This window comes from Protomyctophum parallelum, assembly GCF_964188405.1.
Source record: "Protomyctophum parallelum genome assembly, chromosome: 8".
Taxonomy (NCBI): domain Eukaryota; kingdom Metazoa; phylum Chordata; class Actinopteri; order Myctophiformes; family Myctophidae; genus Protomyctophum; species Protomyctophum parallelum.
Genome location: NC_139703.1, coordinates 5,800,590 through 5,817,566, shown reverse-complemented (window position 1 = coordinate 5,817,566; position 16,977 = coordinate 5,800,590). Strand labels below are relative to the sequence as shown.

At 45.9% G+C, this 16,977-nt stretch overlaps 1 protein-coding gene across 1 annotated transcript in view; it reads left to right on the top strand.

Annotated features, from left to right (window-relative positions):
- slc2a9l2 (solute carrier family 2 member 9, like 2) overlaps positions 1-16,977 on the top strand; it is a 214,672-nt gene that overhangs the window by 92,552 nt on the left and 105,143 nt on the right. The window contains exons 9-10 of the mRNA XM_083770450.1: positions 6,535-6,722; positions 9,815-9,925. Of these exons, the coding sequence (XP_083626576.1) occupies positions 6,535-6,722; positions 9,815-9,925 (299 nt within the window). The remainder of the gene's footprint in view (positions 1-6,534; positions 6,723-9,814; positions 9,926-16,977) is intronic.

Genomic DNA, 16,977 nt, shown 5'->3' with positions numbered 1-16,977 from the left:
TTGCGCCGATTTGGAGATACAGGCCATTAAAAGCAGCACATAGAGTGCAAGTGGATGCGCACCCATCTTCAAAATGGCCGTGGCCACTGTTCCACTTTGACTGTTATGCTAACGACTCCGAGCGGCAGCTAACGATTTGATCAGATCAAAACATGGATTAAAGAATATAAACCCTGGAAAACATAGCCTACGGTTCTGGCAGGCTAGACGATTAATTTAATCCTACGGTTACTACGTGTTAAGTGCGTGTGCGCGTGTGCATGCACGTGTACGTGCGGGTATAATATAGCCTCCTAATTGAGTCGGGGACAATCCAATACAACGCTTAAATGCACATGTTTTTTTTGTATTGTTATTTGTGTTTATAATATTGAATCTAATAATTTAAGTGTCTTAGCTTTTAAAAGTTCATCACAATCCGTCTGCTCTGCTAGCGTTTACGGCTAACTTCCAGGAACTGAACAGAGGCTGCACAATCCTGAAAATGCTGTGAAACAAAATGGTCCATTAACTCTCTCTTTACACCCACTCTTGGGGTGTGTGTCTGTTTTGCATTGAGTGAATCGATGCACAGTTGCACACATGAGGCCAATTCAGCCATACACACTCTCAAGGGAGAGGTTTTGTCATGCTCTTCCTTCCTCTGCTTTTCTTGTCTTAAAAAAATGAGTAGCCAATTATTTTTTACCATCCTTTTCTCCCAAATGAATGAATTCCTCCCCACACACATTTCTGTGTCGTCACTGCTGTGGGTTCCCCACAGCAGTGCCCTGAGCAATTTGGTGCCCTAGGCAGGATTTTTTCCTCAGATGGGTTGTATTGTGTATTTTGTTCAAATTTGAAGGAGCATTTCAATTAATTATATAAAAATGTGTATGAGTTAGAAAATAATATATATATTAAAAAAAGCATTGGTAGGGCCTTCGTCCTACTCCTCCCGTCTAACACTCCCTGCTGACAGGTGCCCCCCAGCCCGTAGGAGCATATGCAATGATCACCCTCCCTGCCGAGCTTCCACAACCCCGTCCACATGGACACTCGACAAAGCCGGATGTAACATGTAACGGTGGATTCAATCCCAGAACCTCTGTGGTGGTGGGCACAGCAGGGTGGGTTTTCAACTTTATTATCACATCACAGGGAACCGAAAGGTTGCCAGTTCGAACCCGGGCTCCCGCAGAGTTAGTGTCGAAGTGTCCTTGAGCAAGACTCCTAACCCCTAATCGCTCCTGATGAGCGTAGAAGTGTATCTTTGTACGCCATTAAATGTTCTGATTAATCGATAGTCTTTCTGCTTTTTGAGTGGTTCTAGGCTAGCCACTATACATTACGCAGGGGTGTGTGTGTGTGTGTGTGTGTGTCACTGATTTATGATGTTGATTTAAGCTGGTAACGCACCATAAGTCAGAGCGTGGCAGTCAGTTTTCTCCTGTGTCTGAGCACAGAAATTGTGTTTTTTTCACCACCAAGTGTCACTGTTGCGCAGCCTAACACACACGTACGTACGCACGTACGTACAGTACAAGTACAGTACAGCACCACTCTGTTCAGACGGGTCAGATTTTTCTGGTTCTATCCAGAAGTGTGTTTTTGTACCTGTACTCTCGTTGGAAATGTACCCATTCTGCAAACTATGAAATACATGTTTCACTCAATCAATCAAAATGAGCAATGCATCTGTCTAAATGACACACTCTCTAAATTGCATTTTAACCTTTGCATAAGCCTTGCAAGGTCGCCAAGGCTAGGGCACACAAGCTGGCTATCGCTTCACACGGTCTAATCACCCTGTCCGGGGCTTATTTCTCATTAATAGACCCGCTCAGAGCTGATCATTATTGAGAAATGATATGCAAGGCATCATTTTTTTCCTAATAATAATGACCCTGCATGAGAGACCTTAGAGATGAGGGAAAACAATGTTGTGTTTGGTCCCATACCTCCGGTATATGAGACTAAAGGCGTTTTTGTCTGTTTGTCGCTGCCCTAAAAGCATGAGCTGTAGTCCACGTAGACAACAATACACATTTGTCCTGTTTGAGAGAGGACGGTGTGAAGAGCCAGGGCAATTTCACTGTAGGTGGATTTGTTTTGACGGTATATGCAAATTGCCACAGTTCCAGCTAGGCAGGTATAGACGTTATTATTTGACATGGACATCACAAATTGGATTGTACAGCATTGTACGTGCTTCATTTATAGCATTGGTTCTCAAAGTGGGGTCCGGGGCCCCCCCCCCAGCTAAATTGTACAAACATATGCTATTTTTGAAAGGTTTTTTAGCATGTTAAAGTGTTCAGTCAATCAATCAATAAATCAATGCTGACACCAGCAGGTTGCTGTGGGTGGCTGTCACGTGTGCAGGGCAAGAGGGTAGGACCCAAGAGCAGACGGCAAGGCTGAGGCAGAATGCACGACATTTATTGACAAAAGGTTCAGCTGTCACTGGACCAAGAAAATGTGTCTGGGGACATGGACACCATGCACAAGCACAGGCTGAAGACTGGACAGGGGCAGTGTAGGTGCCTTCAGGTGGGTGGCCTGGACTGGAGGCTGGGAGGGGAAAGGACACGGCACTTCAGGGGGGGGCGGCCCGGACGATGGACCAGGAGTGAGCAGGTTATGTCTGGCGGACGGCCGGGAGGCAGAGACGAGACGGAGAAGAAGGCGCTGTCTGGCGGACGGCCGGGAGGCCGAGACGAGACGGAGGAAGAGGCGTGGTCTGGCGGACGGCCAGGCGGACGAGATGAGGCGGAGGTGTCTGGAGGACGGCCAGGTGGACGAGATGAGGCGGATGTGTCATCTAGTGGTCGGCCAGGAGGACCAGACGAGGCAGAGGACACTGGAGGCGATGACGGGGAAGCCGCAGGCTCTGGAGGCGGGGCTGTAGGAGCCGGGGCTGCAGGCAGAGGAAGTGGGGCTGCAGACGGTACTGGAAGCAGAGGAAGTAGGGCTGCAGGCGGGACTGCAGGCAGAGGAAGCGGGGCTGCAGGCGGGACTGCAGGCAGAGGAAGTAGGGCTGCAGGCGGGACTGCAGGCAGAGGAAGCGGGGCTGCAGACGGGACTGCAGGCAGAGGAGGTAGGGCTGCCGGCAGGACTGCAGGCAGAGGAGGTAGGGCTGCCGGCAGGACTGCAGACAGAGGAGGTAGGGCTGCAGACGGGACTGCAGGCAGAGGAAGTAGGGCTGCAGACGGGACTGCAGGCAGAGGAAGCGGGGCTGCAGACGGTACTGGAGGCAGAGGAAGTAGGGCTGCAGACGGGACTGCAGGCAGAGGAAGTAGGGCTGCAGGCAGGACTGCAGGCAGAGGAAGTAGGGCTGCCGGCAGGACTGCAGGCAGAGGAAGTAGGGCTGCCGGCAGGACTGCAGGCAGAGGAAGTAGGGCTGCAGGCGGGACTGCAGGCAGAGGAAGTAGGGCTGCCGGCAGGACTGCAGGCAGAGGAAGTAGGGCTGCAGGCAGGACTGCAGGCAGAGGAAGTAGGGCTGCCGGCAGGACTGCAGGCAGAGGAAGTAGGGCTGCCGGCAGGACTGCAGGCAGAGGAAGTAGGGCTGCAGGCAGGACTGCAGGCAGAGGAAGTAGGGCTGCCGGCAGGACTGCAGGCAGAGGAAGTAGGGCTGCCGGCAGGACTGCAGGCAGAGGAAGTAGGGCTGCAGGCAGGACTGCAGGCAGAGGAAGTAGGGCTGCCGGCAGGACTGCAGGCAGAGGAAGTAGGGCTGCCGGCAGGTCTGCAGGCAGAGGAAGTAGGGCTGCAGGCAGGACTGCAGGCAGAGGAGGTAGGGCTGCCGGCAGGACTGCAGGCAGAGGAAGTAGGGCTGCCGGCAGGACTGCAGGCAGAGGAGGTAGGGCTGCCGGCAGGACTGCAGGCAGAGGAAGTAGGGCTGCCGGCAGGACTGCAGGCAGAGGAAGTAGGGCTGCCGGCAAGACTGCAGGCAGAGGAAGTAGGGCTGCCGGCAGGACTGCAGGCAGAGGAGGTAGGGCTGCAGGCAGGACTGCAGGCAGAGGAAGTAGGGCTGCAGGCAGGACTGCAGGCAGAGGAAGTAGGGCTGCCGGCAGGTCTGCAGGCAGAGGAAGTAGGGCTGCAGGCAGGACTGCAGGCAGAGGAAGTAGGGCTGCCGGCAGGACTGCAGGCAGAGGAGGTAGGGCTGCAGGCAGAGGAGGTAGGGCTGCAGGCAGGACTGCAGGCAGAGGAGGTAGGGCTGCCGGCAGGACTGCAGGCAGAGGAAGTAGGGCTGCCGGCAGGACTGCAGGCAGAGGAGGTAGGGCTGCAGGCAGAGGAGGTAGGACTGCAGGCAGGACTGCAGGCAGAGGAGGTAGGGCTGCAGGCAGGACTGCAGGCAGAGGAGGTAGGACTGCAGGCAGGACTGCAGGCAGAGGAGGTAGGGCTGCAGGCAGGACTGCAGGCAGAGGAGGCACTTGGGGAAAAATGGCTCCCCGACTCTCCCATCGGAAAAAACCCATAAACTGGGCAAATACAGGATTCTGCCTCCAATATTTCTCCAGTTGAACAAGGAACTGAGTATCCTCATAAATGACGTCCCTTGTTACACCAAAGTCCTTAGGTGCAAAAGTTAGGTCGGCCATTGTGGACAGCCTTAGCAGCATGGCAAAATCCAAAAAGCCAAAAAACAAAAAACAAACCTATGTCCGCTGGGTCCAACTGGTCCGGCAGGTCAGGCAGACGGGTTCTCTCTGCACGTCTGTTTTTTTCCTTCGACCGTCTGTCATTGTCTGTAACGGCTTGCCACATAGGCTACTCCTGGTGTTGTTGCATGCATGGACTGTTCTTCCACGTTGTCCTAGTACTCAGACTTAAAGCCTGATTCATACATACTTTGAAGCGTGATTATTGAACGGCGATAATGGACAACCAAGCTCACAACAAAGCGCCGCAGAGCTTGAAGGTCAGCTATACTCTTGGCCATTCTCGGCACAGCGGTGCATGCATTAGGCATTAGCCCTTCTGACCGTGAGGGCAGCGCAGTTATAGATCGGATCCCATGTTCCTGTATCCTTATTTCTGTGAGGTGACTGACAACCTCTGGGATGTAGCCTTGTGATCTAAAGCATGCAGGCAAGCAGGATCATGTGTTTGATTGGATACGTTATTAGTCAGAAATTTAAACGGCACGTGGTACAGTCAGACATTGAAGGGGACATTTCACGGCTGGAAGAAACTGCAGTCACTCAATGTTATGTGCCATCATCAACAAATACAAAACATATATACAAACTATAGGAGAAAAGGAAAAAGCGGGGGCAGTGAATGACACCTCCTTTCAAAAATGGGAAATTTGCATTTATCTCCCATTGTGGTCTCCTGATAGATGAATTTCCACTGTTTTACTATTTTTTTTTAAGAAACCAGTGATTTACATCTTTTAATGGATGGTGTCGGGGCGTTCCACATTATTCTGGTAGCAGAGTAGTAGAACGAGAAATTTTGTTCCATAATATTTGGGTAGTACCAGATCGTTTTCACTCCCTCTGGTATCGCAGCTGTAGGCGACTATTGCACATGGTGTGTCTGTAAACCCACCGGAAATAAAATAGGTTTGATGTGAAAGCCCCGCTGCCTGCCGTCATCTGCTCCCTGCTATCACATCACAGACAGATTACCATAAATAATATAATACCTCCTAGATGTTTAGCAGCACAATGAGACACAGCTGTGTTTGTTTAACTAAAGCCACTAGGCATTAAACCAGAGGTGAATACAAATGCACTGCTTTCACCACACGCACGAGCGCTGCACGCACGCAGGCACACTCGCTTGCTCCTTTGTGGTTGTCCTTTGTATTGGATGATGATCATCTTCTGGTGGCTGAATCCTGGGTCCACAGTTGCGGTTGTAGTTCCTTACTCACTCACTCGCACACACGCACGCACTCGCACACACACACACGCACGCACTCGCACTCACACACACACACACACACATTCCTATAATTTAATTTTATAGAACTTAATTTATTTTAAATTAAATTAACGTTTTTAATTTAATAAAACTTAGTTTGGACCATATGAATCATGACTATACGCTCTCAGCTGAATTGCTGTGTATAGTCATCTATTTAATTTCACTGCATGTAATTTAAAACTCTTCTAAAGACTCACTTCTAGAGCAATGGACAGTGGCGGTGGGAACAGTCCCCGGGCCCCAAAGCAAGATTTACAGACCCCCCCCCCCCCCCCCCCCCCCCTCCAAATCCTGCGAGTGCCGCACTACGAGCTTGTAGATCTGCCTTTTTTTTTTTTATCGTGAAAATGTGCCTGAAATCTTTGATTATATATTGTTACAGAGTGAACGTTTTTAACTCAAATCTTTGCTTCTGGGGAGGTCCCTGGAACAACATATTTTCAGAAGGGGGTCGGTGGCCAATTACATGTAATTTCTGGGGTCGTTGACATGAAACATTGATCGCCACTGATACAGAAACATAATGTATGACAGGTATTTCAGAAAACTCAGGCCAAAGTCAGGCCTAAATGGGTCAATAATGTGTGCGTGTGACGTGACTGCCTGTGTGTGTCTCAGCCTTCCAGAGGTTCCTGGGGAAGAAGGACGTGCACAGGGAGCTGGAGGAGGTCCACGCAGAGAGCCGCGCTCAGAGCAACCTGCACGCCGCCTCCGTGCTGCAGCTGCTGAGGAACCCGGCCGTGCGCTGGCAGCTCATCACCGTCATCGTCACCATGGCCTGCTACCAGCTGTGTGGCCTCAACGCCGTAAGACAATGGTTTTCAACCTATATTTCATGCCAAGGCAATTTTGTAGGCATTTTGAGCCCACGGACCTGCACCACTTGATGATATTTAGCCTCTCAGACCCAAAACTGAAGAATATTTTGTTATCGCTGGATAAGAATATGTCCACAATTCCGTGCTGTATTGATGTTGTTACCATTAGGAGAGATAACAGGCAAACACTGATCAAAATAACAATTCCTCTACATTCTGTCTAATTGTGTTCTTGTTAATTAAGTAATGCAGATTTTTTTATAATAATTTAACTCTTGAGAGTGTAAAATGAAACCAAATGGACCCTCCTGGGTAATATCAAATCTAAATACTGAATTGAGCAACTTTATTTTTTTATTTTTTTCTGTGAACATTTTTAAGTGACATATCATGTTAATGTTTAATCACCTATGTTTATGTTTATTTAAAGGAAAATCTGGAGGCGGTGTAAAGGCATTAGAATGTAGAGCTTCATCTGTGGCGCGTAGCAGAAATTTACATTTGAAAAGGGGATGGACGTGGAAAGTGTTTTGAGGGGTCTGTCGGAGGCAGAGACGGGCAGAGACTTGAAAGCAATCATAGCCTCATGATTAGAGAATGGCGCCTATATTGACTGATCATTATACTGTCTCGCAACCTGACATGGAAATGGGGAAAAATCTGTAATCCCTATTTATATTATTAATCTTTTGGATGATAATACTGACATTTTGCTGGCCGGGGAGTCTGGCTGCATCTTCAACGCTCCCAGTTGTCCTTATTCAACTCCGAAACATTTATTCCCTGCTTGCTGTGATCATACGTATTTTGAGAGATCATGAATGAGAGAGAGAGCGCGGGAAAACTGTATAAATCCTGAAAATTATGTAGTCCCGTTTATATTGCATTTTCCTTTATTCGTCTTTTGAATAATAATGCTGGCATTTTAATGGCTAGGGAGTTTGGCATTCTGTTGCATCTACTATGCTCCTTATTCAAACATTTATACGGATAGTGCATACTCTGACCATATGGGGTAGGCTATTTTAAGGTCATGACAGAGAGAGTGACTTCACTGACTTCAACGAGTGTCTTCAAACAGTATGGATTTCTTTATGAACCCTCAGTGCGTCATAACTGACGCAGTTTATGATTTCATACTGGCCACAGGACGTACCCAGCATATGCCCGGTGAGCCGGTCTGAGCCAAATGTGAAATTAGTTGTCTGTTGGTTGTGTATATCATTTATGTTGTACTGTAAATGTGGTGGTGTTAAGGGCTTGTATTTCAAGTATTTGTATGGGCCTCGACCTGAAGAGTCAGTAGAGTATCTGCACGCTGGTTGTGGTGGGCCAGTCTGGGCCAAATTCTGTGAAAATGTCCGGGCCAAACATCCTGATCCTCTTCTGAAGGTCAAAGGTCTTGAGAGTAGAGTCTTGAAGAGGTCTGTGTCCTGTGTCTTGTGTCCTGTGTCCTGTGTCCTGTGTCCTGGGTCCTGGGTCCTGGGTCCTGGGTCCTGGGTCCTGTGTCCTGTGTCCTGTGTCCTGTGTCCTGTGTCCTGTGTCCTGGGTCCTGGGTCCTGGGTCCTGTGTCCTGGGTCCTGGGTCCTGGGTCCTGGGTCCTGTGTCCTGGGTCCTGTGTCCTGTGTCCTTTGCCTTGTATCTTGTGTCCTGTGTCCTGTGTCCTGTGTCCTGTGTCCTGTGTCCTGTGTCTTGTGTCCTGTGTCCTGTGTCCTGTGTCCTGTGTCCTTTGCCTTGTATCTTGTGTCCTGTGTCCTGTGTCCTGTGTCCTGTGTCCTGGGTCTTGTGTCTTGTGTCTTGTGTCTTGTGTCCTGTGTCCTGGCTCCTGGGTCTTGTATCTTGTGCCCTGTGTCCTGTGTCCTGTGTCCTGTGTCCTGTGTCTTGTGTCCTGTGTCCTGGCTCCTGGGTCTTGTATCTTGTGTCCTGTAGATTCTGTGGATTTGAGATCGTTGGAGATACCGAGTGCGCTGGTTGGTATCTACGGGTTGGAAGCAGAGGGCTTCTTTAGCATCTTTATACTATTCAGGTTATCCTGATGATGTCAGAGTTTCAACCATGGCTTTGAGTTGCTTATTGGATTGGATGGTTGCATTGTCCCGGAAAAAAGCAACACATATTGGCCATTTTCACTCTGTATACGCTGACAATAGGCTCGCCATATTGTGAGCTTGGTAGATTTTCGGTGCACATTTTCCCCACAAAAGCTTTCCTTCTGGCCAATTACAGTTCGAGGGGGCGTGTTCAAAGGGACTCTATTTCAAAAGTAGACAAAGATTTCATGGCTGAAACCCGTATCCTTCTGCCACCCTTCACTTCATAAACAACAAGGCAGATTTAAATTGTGAATCATTGTGAGTCATTTTAATTCAGCAGTCAGCACTCCCAGAACTAATCATCTTTTCCTTTTTGTTATGTTGAAATTAAATTCCAGAGATGTCATTTCTTCTAAATTCTACCTATAATGCATTTATTATGTGTTCGCTGCTTGACAGGAGCCCAAGGGATCCGCGGGTGAAATGCAAACAGTAGACCTATTACGTATAATTAGGGCTTACTTGGAACAAAGGCTTGGGCCGATCCATTACTGTTAATTGTTCACATACGTTTTTTTTGTTTTCACCCGCAGATTATTCTGTTTTCCTAATAATAGCAGGCTAATAGCAACCAGCTAGTCTTCCTGGGATAAAAATAAATAAATGAAGAAAAAAAGAAACATACAGTGCAGGAGAGAAAGAAGTCATGCAATTTAGGACGGGGGCATATGAATCCCTGTGGGACTGCTGAAAGAGGCCTTGTTGTGGATATAAAATGTAGTTTCAAACTTTTCAACTGGGTCAAACTAGTGCAGCGGGGATGCGTGGCACGCCGCCGCCACAGCTATCTGAAGTTGACTCGTTAGTGTGCATACATTACATGCAGACGTTGTCCACATGACGTTCCCGTCTTTAATGATTTATAATGTTTTGACATATTATTCCATTTGCAATATCAAGCAAATGGTCCGTGACCCACACATGGATCCCGACCCACACATGGGAAGGAGTGTTCCAAGTCATTGTATTGTCATCTTGTTTCCACAGATCTGGTATTACACCAATGGGATCCTACGAGACGCAGGCTTTGCCACCACTGTCATTCCTTACATCACCCTGAGCACCGGTGGCATCGAGACGCTGGCTGCCATTGTTTCAGTGAGTATCGCCAGTGGTGGGAAAAGCACTCACATTTTCATACTCGATATACTGCAATATGTAAATAACTCTGTTAGAAGTAAAGTGGCTCACAACGTGTTGGTGCTTCTAGGCACCCGTCGGAGGTGCGTCAAGCAGAAATGCCCTGCAGGTGCCAACATCTGCACGTTTATGAAATCTGAAAATAACTACCGTTTCACTAGTCTGAAGAAACACGCCATTGAGAAAGTTTAAAGGATTTATTGACAATAAATGAATAATGATTGAAATCAGGTGTGTAGGTCGCCGACCCTTAATCTGGGGAGGAGGTCGTATGGCCTATGGCGTTCGTCTTATGTGGCGCGCATGGACGTGAGAAATGGGAGGGGGGAGAAAGTAGGAGAGAAGTTTTGTTTTAATCGTTTGTTCCACTATAGCCAAGTGAATGTAGTATTTCTAGTGCCGATAAGCTCCTTTGAGGGGAGCAGGGAAAGGAGCTACTATGGAGGTGAATGGGGTGGGATGTGAGAAGCCTGTAGGAAAGTCTAGTGTGTGACGCAGCGAGGCGGGTGAAACATGGAGGATTCTGGGTGGTACTGGGCAGGTGTTAATAATAATAGGGGCAGGTAGATTGGCGTGGAGGGCGGAGAGTGGTGTGAAGGGCGTGTGTGTTTCTCCACCTCCTGAACATCTGTTGTTCCAACTCCATAATACTCAGTAAACATTTTCGGAAATCTCATGGGGAAAAATTTACAGGATTTCCTAGTGTAATTTCTGTTTTCTGTTTGTGTAGGGCAGTTGTGGGCAACTCTGTCATAGGAAAAATAGCCGATCTACAAGCTCAAAACTGCGACGCGTTTTGAGCTTGTAGATCAGCTATTTTTGTTATAGTTATGTTAAATACAAATACATTGAACATAAAAAAGACAAGAACATTTTAGTACTCCATTAAGCTACATATCTAAATTATATACTGAAGTAAATAAGCGGGTCATGTTTGCATATTTGGAATTGTAACAGCAGAAAATCATACTATATCAGTATTCTGATATTAACCTGCGGGCTGCATTGAGTGGGCCGCCAGTTGCCCATGTATGTTGTAGGGATAAGCTTTCACTGACAATAGCCGAGCGACAAGCTCACAATGTGTTGCGGAGCTGCTGTTTCCTGCGAAAGCTTTCTCCGCAATACGGATGCTGGGGTTGAATTGGTTAAACATGACAATGGAAATCCCATTGACGTCGACGAGCGCCAATGGGAATTGTATTCCCACACATCAATAAATGACTCAAGCCAACAGTCATTCTAATTAATTATTAATACCCCTTTATTCTCACGCTGTCTGCTCTCTCACCAAACTTGTAGACTTGGCATTCTTTTAATTCGCTCATTCCTTATTAATCAGTGCTCGTCAAATAACAGGAATGGAAATGTTTTATCGAGTACAAGAATATATTTGTGTCTTCTTGGTCGGTATATTGTGTGATCTTGTCATTTTTCTGGGTTCCTTGCCAAGGGAGAACAGCTTTTAGAAAATCCAGAATCATGACATGATGACGTCTGAAGCTTGTTGAACATATCGGCAGTATTTAATTAGGATCTTGTTTATAATTAATTTGAGATAATATGAAAGTCATGTCAATTTGCTTGGCAGAGCATTCATCCATTTTACTGTAATAATTCATTTGTATAGACAGTGACAGTTATCCCAGAGTTGGCCACATTCACCCCAGATGATTTACTTATGGGAAATTGAGTCCCTATTGTTTACAATGGAGGGATACGGAGCGCTTCCTGCTCCGTTTTGTTGTGGTCGGCACTTTGGAATACTTTTCAACACTACAACAAGCGATTACACCGTTTTAAAGTCGTTTTTTCATGACAAGCAACTCAGCGGTCGGTGCAGTGGCTGTTCAAAGGTAACTTTAAACATAGCCAGTCTAGTCTGAAAGACGGCCGTAAATGGTCCGCAGTCAACCTGTTAATATGGTATGCAACATTGTTTTCCCACTCAACAGCAAACACACTAACATACAGTATAACTATGTCTTGACAGAGACAATACCTCACCTGCAGAGGCAGAAGGCCTGCACAATTAACAGAATTAGCAGACAACACTCTCCCTCTCTCTCTCCCCCTCTCTCTGTCTCTCTCTGTCTCTCTCTCTCTCTCATGCACACTCCACATTGTAATTAGCAGGCAACAGTGCAACACTTTTTGCCCCTATTGGTACCCTAAATATAGGGACATATGGACATATGGACATTGCTGTTCCTTGGAGTGGCTGCACCACTCAAAAATCCAAGCTGAACATAATTACTTCATTTCTATTCACAGTACACTCTAACTAACTCTCTGGATTTCTTGACTTTTAAATGCCATTGTGAGATAAAATGTTCAGTGATTTCAACTTTTCACCTTTTCAGTTTTTACTGGAGTTTCATTCAGGTTTAATTTAATTTCACCATACATTGCTCATGTGTATCACTTCAGGCGATGTTTAAATACATGATCTCAGTGCTATAGCCTCCATCTGAGCTGTATAACTGAATAACTGACCATCTCATACAACCCTTTTTTTCCACACAGGGAAAGTTATCATGAAGTTGTCATAGTAATATTTCTAAAACTCTGTACTGATTCACTGGTGCAATGTCTATTGAAGGCCAAGCTTGAGATCTTTCAAAATGCTCAATTGGGAGGAGGTAGTAGATTTTCAATTTACCGTGTGGATGGACACCATTAAGGCCCTTATGGCCACAGACGGTGGCAATAAGGGCCAGACAGTGGTTTTAGTTTTTTCATTAAAATAATTGGCAGTGGGGTTTTAAAATGAATACGCTTCAATATGCCTACTTATTGTGGCACACATGCTCAGAACTGTCCGTCAGGCGGTGCATCATGTTTTTTTTCCCGGTACAAACTCAGTTTGATTCATCGCATTCTTTTTTCGGCTGTGTTAGACTGATCCGATAAAACAATTGCACCAAACTCTGTATGCGCAGCAAGGGCCTTTACTCTGGTTCCCAAACTTCTTAGTTGGAGACCCAAAGGGGAAATGTGTCTCCCCAGGACCCAAATTAATGAAAATTGCAGATCTACAAGCTCCTAACATGTCACATTTGGATCTTGTAGATAGGCTATTTTCACTAATTCTTTAAACATTTGTTTTCTAATTCATTTTTTATTTAAATTTATTTATGAAAAAAAAAAAAAACTATATATATACACACACACACACACACACACACACACACACACACACAAAATGTATAGGAAACGTACAAATAAATAGATATTGATTTATGACCCAATTTATTTTGTCCGCAACCTACAAATGGGTCCCTGGGAACCTCTAAGATAGACACCATCTAATTTATAGTACCTTTCCGAATTCCATAATGAGTGTCATTACATACTATATAATGCATCCTTTAACTCTCTAATTAGTTGGGTACTGCTACTACTGCACCATGGCAACCTTTTGCAGACTACAAAGAAGCTCTAGGTGAAAATGCCAACTCAGCCATTTTATTTTGTCATGGGGGCTTGGAATAGATTGTGTGTGTCAGATAAAAATGTCACTGTGTAGCTGCAAAACATCGCTTCACAGAAATAGTAAAGTTTAAGGACAAAGGAAGGACTATCGTTCTCAGCGATTTAATACAGAGTAGGCTACTCTTGTCTAGCAGTGCTGGACAATCAGTACTTGAATCAAAGTATAGATACTCCTGGTTAAATATTACTCAAAAGTACAAATGTGTCAGTATCAAAAGTACTATGCAGAATGTCCTATAGAAAATAGAAAATAGAAAATAGCAGATCTACAAGTTCACAATGTGATGTGATACAAGTGATCTTAGTTGTAGATCTGCTATTTTCAAATGACCAAAATATATACTGTAGGGCTGAAGTGGTTAATGTGTTTTGTAATAATAATAATAATCAAAGTCTACAGTACAACAGTATAATATTGTCCTCTGAGATGAAGTGGGGTAGATACTTTGACGAGCTCACAGCGATAATTGTCGATCTGCTATTTTCCTGCGAAAGCTTTCCCCATAATACATATGCTGTTTTTTTAGATTTGTTATAAGCCCTAAACACACCAAAGGGTCACCATACAATTCCTTGGGTCCAAACGGTTCAACAAGACATATCACACCGCAGGGACTACGCTAAAACCGTCTTGACCCTTTGCTGTGGTTAGGGCTTCTGCCTTTATTGGTAGTTTCAAGTGAAGACTGACAGGATAGAGGGAGAGAGAGAAGGGGAGAGACATGCAGCAAAGGTCGTCATGAACAGGACTCTAACACGCAACATGCTGTCAGGCCTGAGCCTATATATATGGCATGTGCCTGGACCACTAGGCCACCGGGCGCCCTGTATACTGGGGTTTAAGTGGTTAAGGATAGCTTAATTTAATGCTTATTGAGTTGTCCATTTGATTCTCTGATGTAGAACAGCACGAGTCAAATATTGGAGGCGATAAATGGACAACTGGCGAGCTGAAATGGCCGACGATCGAGCCGACGTACCGACGAGCTGAAATGGCATTTTGCGAGTGTCTTCACTCCTTATTGTATTTAAATCAGGATAGGATGGAGGGACATAACGTTTTAGTGGAGATTTGTTGCTTGTCTCAGCCAATAACAGCGATGGAGGCGGAGTCTGTGTTGAAACGCATGGAGCTCATCTTGGGCATACTGTACATAGTTGCCCCCTAATAGCCCCTATACACTGCACAACAAACTCAAAGTCGTTAGGGTACAAAAGGGGATCTTTGGTCATACAAATCAAAGAAAGGGTCCTGCACACTGTCTGGAACGTGCAAAAATAGCTCTATTAGGTTGATGTTTCGGTCGTTAGACCTTCATCAGGACAAACAATACGGGACAACAAGCACCAAAATGTACAGTAAGGGCTACACTGTGTGTACAGTAGGTCATCGGATATTCAGCCCGTTCATTGGCTGCACAACTTTGGGTGTAGCCCTTGAATGTTTGGTGGTTGTTGTCCTGTATTGTTTGTCCTGATGAAGGTCTAACGACCAAAACATCGACCTAATAAAGAGCTATTTTTGCAAGTTCCAGTCCAGGCAGTGGGGCGGCAGTGGCTCAGGGGTAGATTGGCCTGTATAGAACAGTCGGATAGGAAAACCGTGAGCTTCCCAGTTCGATCCTGGCTGGCTCCCCCAGAGTTAGGTCACATTCCCACCTAATACTTCGGTAGACTCATGCGTATGGGCGGAGATTTTGGGATTCTTCAAAATCTTATTTAATTTGCTGCGGTTTGCCTTCACACTGTCATCCGCAGCAATTGGAAACGCAGCAGGGGGGACCTTTATCAATGTGTTCCATTCATAAACTAGCCTACACAGTGAAATCTACAGTGATAAAATTATACTCATAACGTGCATGTGTCGTGCCGTCTGGGACTGGACCCCCCCCCCCCCCCCCCTCTCTCTCTCGCTCTCTCACTACCAGCCACGCACTGTTCTTTTGGGCATGGAGGCACAGCGCTGAGCGCACTGATATAACAGAGTAAACAGACAGCAGCGCAAAATGTTTACACGTTTATTGAGATGAAAGTTCCTACTCCCCACTAGTCCCCACACAGTGACAGCACAGTGACGCACAGACAGACAGAATATTCTGTACGCTATAATACTATTACACTGCACTGCAGTGTTTATATGTTTTCTTAAGCAATTGATTAATGTACTCGTCCTCATTTCGATCAGGGCTTCAGTCTCCTCATTCGACCACGTCTAGTATCCACGGTAACGGGACATCTTTGCGCAGCGTAAAATATGCCTTCTCCGTCTCCAACTGTGTTCAGCTCCTCCTCACCCGCCACATTGTTTGCTTCATTTCCTTTATTTACGGCGGATTGCATTCACACCTGCACCGAATCGTAATCAAGTGTGATTGGAAGCGAAGCGAAACCCCCGTTTTTGCTCGGAGTATAATGCGGTTCTTTGATACGCATTAGGATTCGAATGAGCCTTCACACCTGCCAAACGAAGTGCACTTTCTGAAAATGCGCAGCAGGATTCGTTTTAATCGCAGAAAAGCTCTCTGGTATGAATGTGACCTTAGTGTCGAAGTGTCCTTGAGCAAGTGTCCTACGCCATCGGTGTGTGAATGTAATGCACAATTTATGTAAAAGAACTTTGGTTAAAAGGGCTATACTATTTCACAAGGTTGCAACATGCAGACGCAATAACATGTAATTATACTTTTGATTAGTTTTAGTCCAGTACACTTTGAAGTAGTTTTTTAATCATATATTTATTGTGTTAGCTTTACTTGATGAGAGACTTAATTCCCTTTGCTCTCACTCTATACCTTCTGTCCTCTCTCTGATCTGAGAGAGCTTGTAGATCTGATCATCATCATCATCATGATGATTGGGGTGTGATACAGGCTACAGGTAGTGGTTGGTGTTTTAACCCATTTCGACCTGAGGACGATTCCTTCTAAATCCTGACAGTTTTCTGAAAAACCCATGTTTCTATGTCAGTCGTTCTCAAACATTTTCAAGGACCCCCAAAAATATATGTAATACGCTGCTGACCCCCCATCTGAAAATATGTTGTTCCAGGTACCACCAAAAGCAAATCTACAAGCTCATATGAGCTTGTATATCGGCTATTCTTCAATACCTAAAGTATAACATAATGCTTACAACACCAAAAGGGGTTCCCATACTATTTGGGTTAATGGCATTTACTCTTAATTTGTCCCCCTTCCTTTCCACAACTTTACAGTAAGCGTGAACCACAACATGAGTCATTTATTCCTGAGAGTGGCACAGTCAGGCTATACAGTATGCCCAAGCCCTTTCAGTCGAGTCGAGTGGCTGCCTCGTTCAACATGAATCATGTTCAAACTGATCCAGATTAAACGTCGAGCACTTGAATTGTGCGGTCAGTGAGTTATCCGCCCACGCTTTATCTGTGTGTACACAAGGCACACAGGCCTGCATGCCTGCAGGGCCGGGGCCACGTAGGCAAATCCCTGAGCAGCTGGCATAATGTGGGGCTTGGGAAGTGAACAAGACGTCCTCTA